Below are 10397 nucleotides of genomic sequence, written 5' to 3'. Positions count from 1 at the left end.
GACCAATTCACCGGAGGACGGTTGTAGCGCCTTGTCGTTTAGTTGCATCCTTTTTAATGTGGATAAGAACATGACATCGGCACTGCTTCCCAAATCCAGGAGAACTTTTCGAATCAATAAGTCTCCTGTTGTCACTGAGATTATTACTGGGTCATTGAGGTTAGGGTTTTGGATTCAAAATCTTTATTTGCAAATGTGATCTTCAGAACGGGGAAAGTAGATGTTTTTGACAGTGTCATCTTGTAATGTCAACATGGTCTGGTAGCTTCTTTTCTTGGCCGAGCTTGTGTTTCCACCACATGCAAATCCTCCTGATATGTAATTGATAATCAATTAGGTGGGTGGGATTGATTATGCTGCCATTGGTCCTTTTTGGTGTTTGTTGTCTAATGTTTTGTCATTGTCGAGATTGATGAACCTCGTTGCATCCTACTGCTGATGTATTTATCCAATAGTCCTTGCCGTGCCAGTCTCTCTAGCAAATCTTTGGCCACCATGCATTCGTCAGTGGTATGACCGAACTTCTGGTGGAACGTGCAGTGCTTGATTTTGTCCACATACTTTTGGTCTTGATAGGTACCTGCTTTGCTCGGTGGCTTTATGAGTTTGTTATGAAGGATTTCCTTGATTATATCCTCCATTTTTGTATTGAATTTGGTGTAGGAGTCGAACTTTGGGGTTAGCCTGAAAGGCTTTTTAAGCTCCTTGCTGGTCTGTGACCTTGGTTGTCTTTTTTCATCTCAGCAAGGTTGTTGCTTCTCTATTCGCCATGCTTTACGGAATTCCTCAATCTCCATTTGACCCGCAACTTTCTCTCAAAATTCTGCTAATGTTTTTGGCTTGGTGACAGCAATGGTCTCTTGGATCTTATCGGGGCGGAGGCCGCTCTTTAGTGCGTACAGGTGCACCTCAGGACTGAGGTCAGGTATCTCCATTGTTGCTTTGGCGAACCTCGTCATATAGTCTTTTAGGCTTTCATGTGGACCTTGCTTGATAGTGCTAAGGTAGTCAGACCCATGCACGTATATTTTTGAAGCCGCGAAGTATTCGATAAAAAACCTTGCCAATTCTTCGAAACAAGAGATTGAACCTGCAGGTATCTTAGAAAACCAGATTAAAGCAATACTGTCTAAAAAAATTGGAAAAGATTGACAAAGTATAGGGTTCGAGGCACCGTTAAAGAAAATCATGGATTGAATTTTCTTAATATGGATACGGGGATCTCCGAGTCCTTCATATGACTTGAGTGCGGTAGGCAACACAAAGTTCTTCGACATCTGAAATTTGACAATATCTTCCGAAAAAATTGTCTATAGTGAGTTTTTCTTTTGGCGGGGTGATCTCCTGGGAACTTGATTCCTGAGATCGTGTGACATTTGAAGTCGTGTTCTTAGGGTCCTTGGCATTAGACTTTCCGTTGTGGGTTGACTCTAGGAGCTCGAACATCATTTTAACCTCAGCGAGGAGGGTAGCATTCATGGCTACCAATTCATCATGAGTGGGAGGAAGAGTCCGAGGTACGGTGTCATCAACCATGGTCCTGCAAAAAATATTAAGATAAAGTGCAGGTGGGGTTAATTTAGAATAAACTTGGCCCCACGGTGGTGCCAAATGTTCCGGTCTGGAACTGGGTTCCGAGGTATAGGTCGGCGACAGCTGGAAGAGCACTGATGGCATCCTTCTCTTATGTGCTGCACCTCAAGTTCCTTTTTCATTCGAGCAATGTGGAGAACCCGCAAAAAAGTCTCTGATACTTAAGTCAGTTCATGATAAAAAAATAACAATAGCAATGGCTTTTTGAGTTCTGTTTTGTATGTGTTCGTTATCTATCTTAGGTCACTTGTAACATCTTATTTATGATTGAACGAGTACGTTTGTTGAGATCCCGAGATTTCCTAGAATATGAGCCGAGGTATAGCGCGGATATTTCTTGTTTGACGCAACTGACTTTGACTTAGCTGATTTGAGGTATAACGTCGGTTCGAGTTATTAGGCACGGATCAAATATAATATTATTTAATTACATTTCAACAATAATTAAAAAATATAAAATAAAATAATTTAAAATTATTTTAGATTAATTTTGTATTGTCTCTTACACGTTATTACTTTAAAAGATAGTAAACTCCTTAACATGAATTGGAACAGCTAAATATTATTACTATTGGGACAACATTCATAGTTAACATATATAGAATATTTAAATAATAATTTACAAATTGGCGATGAATCCGTAGGTACAAAAAATTCTACGAATTCATTAACAAAGAAAAATCATCGCACCTACCTAATATGTTTACGAAACATTCTAGCCAGGAAAAAAATTAAAAGATATCTATTTTTTGATAATATCATATAGATATCCATCAAAATAATTAATATTCTAAAAAAGAAATATTGTATAGCATAAAAAAAAAAGAAATAAAGAATAGAATTAGCTAAGATTACGAATCCTTGGTTTAGGAGAAAAATTTATACGTCTTTATGGAAAGAATGATTGTTCGCACTCCTCCGATGGGTGCAGTAATTGCTATGAAAAGACCAATAGTAACGCAAGCCTGTGACAAGAAGAAATGGTAAGATTGGCATAGAGTATAAATTATTTCCATGAAGAATGAGCATTGAATGAATTGAGTGTGAAAAGTAGTACCAGTGATGCATAAGAATGGACCTTGCTATAGTGCTTTGGTTTTGGGGCAGCAAGCCACAATAAACCCGGAATCTGTATTATGGATCCAATATTTTTGGGTTAGGATATAGTGATAAGAGAAATTTAGTTTGATAGTTATACATTAGTAAGTTAAAGCTCACAATATATGATGTTGATGTAAATGCGAGTCCTCCAAAGAAGCCTAACAATCCTCCAAAAAATGGAACACATAAGGCAATAAACCCCACAAGAGCTGCAAAGATAAGAAAAGGGAGGTTAATATTTAAATAATAATGCAATAAAAAGAGTTGATGAAAGTAGTGGGTTGTTACCGACGAAAAGGCTTCGAGAAACGAGGCGAAGAGTCCTGGAGCGAGCGAAGTTGTACTTTCGTACGAGGAGCGACTCAATGGTATCAAAAACAGGCATAGCAAAAACCTTGATAATGAAGAATTAGCTGCTAAGTAGGTAGGTAGGTAGGTAGAGGGGTATATATATGGGAAGGAAGGAAGGAAGGAAGTTGAAGGTGTATGTATGTATGTACCTGGAAGCTGCCTATGACATGAACGAAGACCATTAAATTAGCAATGGCAATGACCCAGGCGGGGTGCTCAAGTGAGATGAGGACATCGTCTTCAACGGCACTTCCGAAGGCCCAATACCCAGACACTGCTACTGCCATATAGCACAGAATAACTATCAAGTATGCAGACACCACGCCTCGCCACATTGGTTTCTTCGACGGTACTTCCTCCGTTGACGGCAGCGTCGCCTGGATCTCTAACACCACGCTGTGCCCCGCAAACGCAAATGCTATGGTCCCAAGCGCTGTGAACACATCAAATGTCATTCCCGCAACGGTGTGAGATCGAACTCCATAATGACTAGGATGATGATGCACCCCTATTACTATTGACGTCACCACTGCTACCGTCGAGTAACTGCATGCACGCGCGCAACGTCGGTATAATCGAGACCTACTGAACCAATACATATATATAATATATATTTATTATGCCCATTACCTACCAGACAGACATGAGGGCAGCGAGCATGGAAACTAGTTTAAGCTTATTGAAGTTAGGAGTCTGTGAGAGCAGAAACTGGAGGAAGATAAAGAAGAGGATGTAGAATGTCTGACGGACGCCACTCCAGCCGGGAATCAAGAGATCGAAGAACTTCTTCAGTGACTTGCCGCCGGTCACGCAATACACGATGGTGGACGCAATCTGTACGGTCAGCTGTTGCACCATCACCAACCAGAATCCCAGCTTAGGCCCAAGCATGTGCTCTCCCAATTCATAGTATCGATCAAATCTCTTCCCCGCAACCATTTCATGCATCTCCACCAGTTGCCACAGTGTATAGAATGTCACAAGCCATGACAACATGATTGCTGTTACACCTGGAATCCTATAATAACAGTACTTTATTCATCATATTCATATATATATATATAGGAACAAATTACACACACACGCACATACATATCCCTAGCTAATATTAATTACCATCCAAGCTGGGATATAGCAAATGGCAAGCCAAGGACTCCAGCGCCAACCATGGCAGTCACATTGTGGAAAGTCGAACACCACCATTTTGCGTCCCTAGCATCATTATTAGCATTAGCATTGTTTCCTTCGTTCTCACCCGCATTCTCCTGAACCGTTTGTTCCATGGGTATATACGTTGAGAATTAGTATAATATAATTAATAATGAATCTTAAGAGAGCGAAGAATTACTACAATAATTGGATGATCGATATCGGCGAGAATAGTATACCATTAGTAAAGCTGGCTCCAAGTGATATCTCCTTCGATATTCTCCGGGTTTGTCCAAGAATGGTAAAGGAAATGGAATTAAATATTACTGGATGGTAGTCAACATTCAGCCAATTTAAATAATGGTGCATCAGTTCGTTGCTGAATTAGTCATGGTTCCGAGGGTGTGGGAGAGAATAATGTTTAGGTAAGAAATTAGGATGATAATGTAAACGTGTAATGCCAGATGGCCACAATTCAAGTGTATATAGTATACTAGTAGTGCTGTACTTCAGTGAATTGAGCTAGGAACTCACTAATTGTTTCAGCGACAAAATGGGAGCAAGTTCAGAAGATCGGATCTAGAAGATCCGACAATAATGCGGTTCCTTATGTGTCACTTGCAAAACGTATGGACTGCCTATAACTTTTCTTTCTTTAATTTAATACTCTTCTCCATCATATCATATTCTTACGGTAAATATGCCTTCGCTTATTGAATTGTTCAAACATTTATTTTACTCCCCGGATCCCTCTACTACAACTAGTACCTACATTAGTTATTCTTTCAAACACAGTATAGTATTAGAGTAACTTGAAACACATTGGCATAAGCAGTAGTGATCTTGATGCCATGCATTGGAGATTGTATACTCCTGCTTTAGCATTTTGGTCTTTAATTAAACGCTATATAAGCTACCAGGCACAGGACAGGACACTTGGAAATGAAACCCAACATTTTATTTTCTTCTACAATTTCATTAAGAAAACAATAAAAATATAAAAGAATGAATGATCATGGTCCATTTATATATACTGTAAACAAAAACGGCATGTACCATATAATAAGACAAGTGTGACATTATATTATAAAAAATATATAGGGAATCCCGATTTCCTACTCTTTCAAAAATAGAGATAAATGAGTTCATGTGTGCACAAGGACGAAATTAGATTGAATTTTAAGAAAAAGACCAAAACTTAATTTTGTAATGAAAAGGAGATCAAAACAAAAATTATATATATTAATTTGACCATGATATCCCCTATTTCGTAGTTCAAGAATTAATTGATCACAAATTTAAATTTTATTTGTTTTGGTTGTCGTTGGTCAATGAATTGTTACATATACAAAGTTTAAACAGACAAATAAATTGACTATTCGATCAACTAAAAAGATGTTAAACAAATTTTTTTTTTTGGTATTTCATATTTGTTAAACTAAAATTTTATATAATTAAAAATTAAAGTTTGGACTTGGGCCATTGTCCCTTCCGTTCAACAAGGCTCCACCACTGGCCGTTGACTTGAGGATTCATTATACATGTTCGTCCTTCTATTTTTGCACCATTTTAGCATGTATTTGGGTAAGATGCGACATATGAGACAAAGGCCCACACGAACAATAACGAAACATATTATAATGATAGTCATGTACAAAAACAAAGAGTCCATAATGGCTTTGTCCATTTAGCAAAAAACAAAAAAGAGTAAAGAAAATAGCAAGAGCCTATGTTGAATTTTCAAGGTTGGGAGTTGAGGATACACAACCAGATGTGATAAGAGGAATTATATGGTTTAGGTTATGGTAGAGTCTCCACTTAGGAAGTAGAGTACAAGAGTTACCACGGAATGACAACAACTCATTGACGAGCGACAAATCTTTAAATGAAATTTGGTCCCGCGATAAATTAATGCTTGATCTGTCAAATTAGAAAATACGGTGCAAAACAAAAGAATGGGCTTATTACTATTAGTTAGTTAGTAGATTACAATTTAGAAAATCCTAAGATGAGCATACTTTGAAGGGAAAAAAAAAAATCGGTAGTGTTCACAAGGAAGGATGGGAGGAAAATGAGCTAAGCCTAATGGCCAAGAGGCCAAGTATAAAAGAAAGAAATATTATAAAGAAAACTGATAGAAAGGATCGGAATTAGGTGAAAGGGGAGAGGCGGTTGAAGTTGTAGCGTAGGAAAAGAAAGGGAAGGCGAAGAGAAGAGAGAATGGAGGGTCCTGGTCCTCCTGCGAACGATATGTGCTCGGTGTGCCATGGGAACTTCAACACTCCGTGCCAATCCAACTGCTGTCACTGGTTCTGCGCCAACTGCATCATGCTCGTCTGGCACCACGGATCCGCCGTGCAGCCCTGCAAGTGCCCCCTCTGCCGCCGTCCTATCACTCTCCTCGTCCCCACCGACGACTCCCTCAGCCACCGCCACGACCCCGAGGTTGCTAACGCTCTTGACAAGATCCAGAGATACAATCGCTTGTTCGGTGAGCGTGAGGGCGGGCTTCTTCAGCGATTGCAAGATCTTCCATTCCTACTGCGTCGGCTTCTCCAGGACTTCTCCGATCCTCGCAGATCCCTTCCACTTGTCATTCGAGCTCGCGTCTACATTGCAGTTAAGTATCATATCGTATCTTCTTTACCAAATTCGATGCGATTTTCTGCTCTTGATCTCAAGCCAAGTCTTGTTTGTTTATGCAGATGATACTAAGTGTTGTGTACATCATCAGCCCTATAGACATCATTCCAGAAGGTATTAAAAGAAATTATTTCTTTCTGTTTTGTAGATAGTAACTGTCATTTATATTATATCACATTTCTGGCAGGGATATTAGGAATAGTTGGACTCTTGGATGATCTGCTCATTGTGCTCATCTGTTTCCTGCACGTTGCTGCCCTTTATAGATCAGTACTCTATCTCCGCCACGGTGGTTCCTGATCGCTGCCTGCCTCCATCATCTTTTTGTACATATTTCAAATAGTGATACTGCAAGCTTATTTCGTGTACCAAAACAAAACAAACACATTTCAGTCATTGTTGCGTTTGTTAAACCGTCATCTTCCTTTACACTTTTATTTTCTCTTGGAAATGCATTTCTCCTAGTATAGAATATAGAGCCTCCGTAGTCCGTACCCAGTTGGGAGTATCGTTTCATTCGAACCCACACAACATGTAGAAGTTGTGAGGCGATCCACCCAAATTCTCCCTTCATTCCATCTGACCAAATATGTTCCCCTATAATTTCACGACCCGCTAAAGCTGAACTGCAAATTACTTTCAGGTTACAACTTATAACCTATTATGTTGTTGATACACGATACTTGATAGAAGTAAGTTACTAATCGGGATTTGGAAATAATCTAAAAATCTGAGTATATTAATATGAGACACATTCAGCAAAGCAATTGATTTTTGTACATTACACGGTGTGTGATGGGATATTATATTTACATTTTACATTCTAAGAAAGTTCCTTACTTCAAACAAAGGAATCCTTGGTCAATCCTTATATATATCAACAAAATTCAATGGTAAACGTTAGCTGCATAACAAAACCGGAAGTATTTATCCAACATTAGGATTGGCTGCTCGAAGAATGACCACAAAGCAGGATGTCAGAATCGTTCGTTCTTGGCTGGCTAGCTGCAATGACATGAAAGTAATACACAAGAACACATCCAATTCAATTGTTCTCAAAATGCTTTTTACATTCGAAAGTACTTTACAAGAAACATGATTCAGAATCACCAGACCAAGGAAATCTTTGAGACGAGCTCCCTAAGGAAATCTTTGAGACGAGCTCCCTGAATACTATAGTTACATATTCACAAGAGCACAATATTAAAGAGGATATCGCAGAGAGCAACAATCCATATGGTTGCCTAGCATCTTTCAAAAATCTTGTATAGTTTCTCCAATGAAGCTACCTGCATAAAGTTTAAAGACACAAAATATCAATAAACGAAATAGATAATGGCAGTAGTCAAATTCCTTTTCTAAGATTGAATTGTACGTTTCTTCACATCACAAAGATCGTCTATCAATAATTAGTTCTTGGCTCATTCAACCGATAGGAAAATTAGGCCACACAACAACAATTATGACGTTATATTTTCAATTCTAAAACATGAATTTATCATTAAAAATACAAAACAAAATTATTAACACTAAACAAATCTGTTGTTCAGTTAATAAAAAATATCATCATGTGGCTCTTTAAAATGAAAAAAAGGAAATACTTCTTGCGGTAGTGACATATGGAGGATGAAATTTGCATGGCGTAAATGCTAACGATGATCAATAGATATCATTTATTGAATTATTAAATAAAAAAAAGTATGTACATTACCCGAACAAAGGTTCCATCTGTAGCCATAGAGACAGGTGGTTTTAGAAAGAGTCTCATGGAAGGAAAAAGCACATGTTGTATTGACCATTCACGCTGTGTCCATGCAGTCTCAGCTTCAGAAAGCAGTTCTTGCTCAACTTTATCATTGATCACGTCACTCCCTGACACAACGTAGCTTGGAGCTTAATAAAAATAAGCAGAAACTTGCACAAATAATGGAAGAATAAAATTCATAGCCATGTCAACATCACAAGACACCTCCCTAGGAGATTATTTTGTAATGATAGCTTTCATTTTTTCTTCCCAAATCCCAATTAGGAACCAGCAATTTTAAACCAGGTTGAATTTGAAAGAAAATTTGAACTAGGCTGAATTTTAAATGGGGTGAAGGCCGGTGTAATCAAATTTTCAATTTGAACAGAGGGTGACAAATATCAAACTCTAAGATCATTTGGACATAAATCTCTAATAACATTTATCAAAACAATATTTCACTCCTCGATGTTTTGTTTGTTCACCTATGACCCAGATATAGGAGACCGGTAAGGAAGTTGGGTTATTTGAAAGTAAACAAACTAGACATTGCTCTTATACTGACTGTCAAGTGTTGTGTCTTCTACCAACTAGCACTAACTGATAAGCAGGGAAGCTCATCATAACCACCAACTAAAGAAGCCTCCTAAAACAGTAGTATGGTATAAGACTCAATATAGACTGATCAAGGTATTTATTAATGGTCAGCATCTCCTATAGACCTAAACTCTACAAGGAGGACATTGGGTCTTCGTTAGAGGAGACCTTGCTCTATGATAATGCATGACATGGAAGTAAATGCAAGGTATAAAATGCTGGATAGTATTGTCATGTGGCACATATTTGCATGCTGATATGATTTAACAACTGCTATGTGAAACCACTTAAACCTCAAACACTTTCAAAAAGAATCAGTTGACCAAAAGGCACTGTTCAGCAGATTTTATTTTTCTTTACATTACAAAGCATCAGTGGACGTGGGTGATCCAGAAAGGAACAAGTGTGAAGTCATACCAACAACATCACAGGTATTCCCCTCCGCACAACTATCGAGCATTTTCCTCTTCTTATAAAAAAGCAAACCCTTGCCAGATGGATTGGGTAACATTGGTGGATGCATTGCATAGAAATTTCCCAGAGCAGCTGCAACTGCCTGAATGCAATTCCTTTCATCTTCCCAATTAACCTATCGGGAAAACATATATGACAATGTTTCAGCATGTTTTGGTGAGAAAAAAAAAATAGATATGATCGACAAACACTATCGACTACATTCAACTGGCAATGAATTCAATGGAATAACAAAAGGATGAAGAGGAATGCACTTTATTACAAAGAATGTAATCAAAATAAACAACAAATTCATAGATGCTACAATCTTTTGATCGTATAAACTGAAGTAACAGCTGCTAATAATATTGATGGTTCAGAAAATACTGAGAAAAGGAAATAAGATAATTTTCCATAAACAGGTGAAAATAGAGGAGAGACTTGGAGGAAGGGGGAAGGGCTATAACCTACATCATTGCCTAAGCAAAGAGCAAACTCAGGGATGTGATCCATGTCAGGTGTATACTGGTCAAGTATCACAGGAAGTCTAGAAATGTTTCCATGTTTGTCAATATGAATTCCAAAATACTCGTCCAACATTTCAGCCTTTTGTTTCAGCAGTTCTGTGTTCATCTGAAGCAAAGGGAAAGAAATACCCATATATTTATATCAACAACAAAGATTCAATAGGGAACTATGATAGGCAAATATGGTTGCACAATATATTGTAGCATTCATAAAACTGGCACAGATCTAAAACCAGCGC

At 38.1% G+C, this 10397-nt stretch overlaps 3 protein-coding genes across 9 annotated transcripts in view; 1 reads left to right on the top strand and 2 right to left on the bottom strand.

Moving 5' to 3' along the window:
• On the bottom strand, nt 2460-4328 carry LOC107641593 (lysine histidine transporter-like 5). Its single transcript, XM_016345077.1, has 7 exons — nt 4162-4328; nt 3680-4063; nt 3195-3591; nt 2983-3088; nt 2812-2903; nt 2651-2722; nt 2460-2558 (listed from the first exon to the last, which is right to left on the bottom strand). The coding sequence occupies exons 1-7, from the start codon at nt 4326-4328 to the stop codon at nt 2460-2462; spliced, it is 1317 nt and encodes a 438-aa protein (XP_016200563.1).
• Nucleotides 6231-7272, top strand: LOC107645080 (E3 ubiquitin-protein ligase RNF170). The gene is made up of 3 exons (XM_016349108.2): nt 6231-6813; nt 6900-6951; nt 7025-7272. Exons 1-3 carry the CDS (start codon nt 6415-6417, stop codon nt 7135-7137), a joined length of 564 nt encoding a protein of 187 aa, XP_016204594.1. The 5' UTR covers nt 6231-6414; the 3' UTR covers nt 7138-7272.
• LOC107645074 (DNA mismatch repair protein MLH1) overlaps nt 7598-10397 on the bottom strand; it is a 7980-nt gene continuing 5180 nt past the window's right edge. For 3 of the 7 annotated variants that reach the window (XM_021103431.1, XM_021103433.1, XM_016349093.2), the window contains 4 exons: nt 10103-10266; nt 9596-9767; nt 8549-8709; nt 7854-8126 (listed from right to left, as the gene is read on the bottom strand). In XM_021103431.1, coding sequence (XP_020959090.1) covers nt 8082-8126; nt 8549-8709; nt 9596-9767; nt 10103-10266 — 542 coding nt within the window. In that variant the 3' untranslated portion in view covers nt 7854-8081. The other 4 variants (XR_002347697.1, XM_021103432.1, XM_021103434.1 and 1 more) reach the window with 4 other exon arrangements.

Source organism: Arachis ipaensis, chromosome B05 (genome assembly GCF_000816755.2).
Source record: "Arachis ipaensis cultivar K30076 chromosome B05, Araip1.1, whole genome shotgun sequence".
NCBI classification, from domain to species: domain Eukaryota; kingdom Viridiplantae; phylum Streptophyta; class Magnoliopsida; order Fabales; family Fabaceae; genus Arachis; species Arachis ipaensis.
This window is presented reverse-complemented; position numbering and strand designations above follow the sequence as displayed.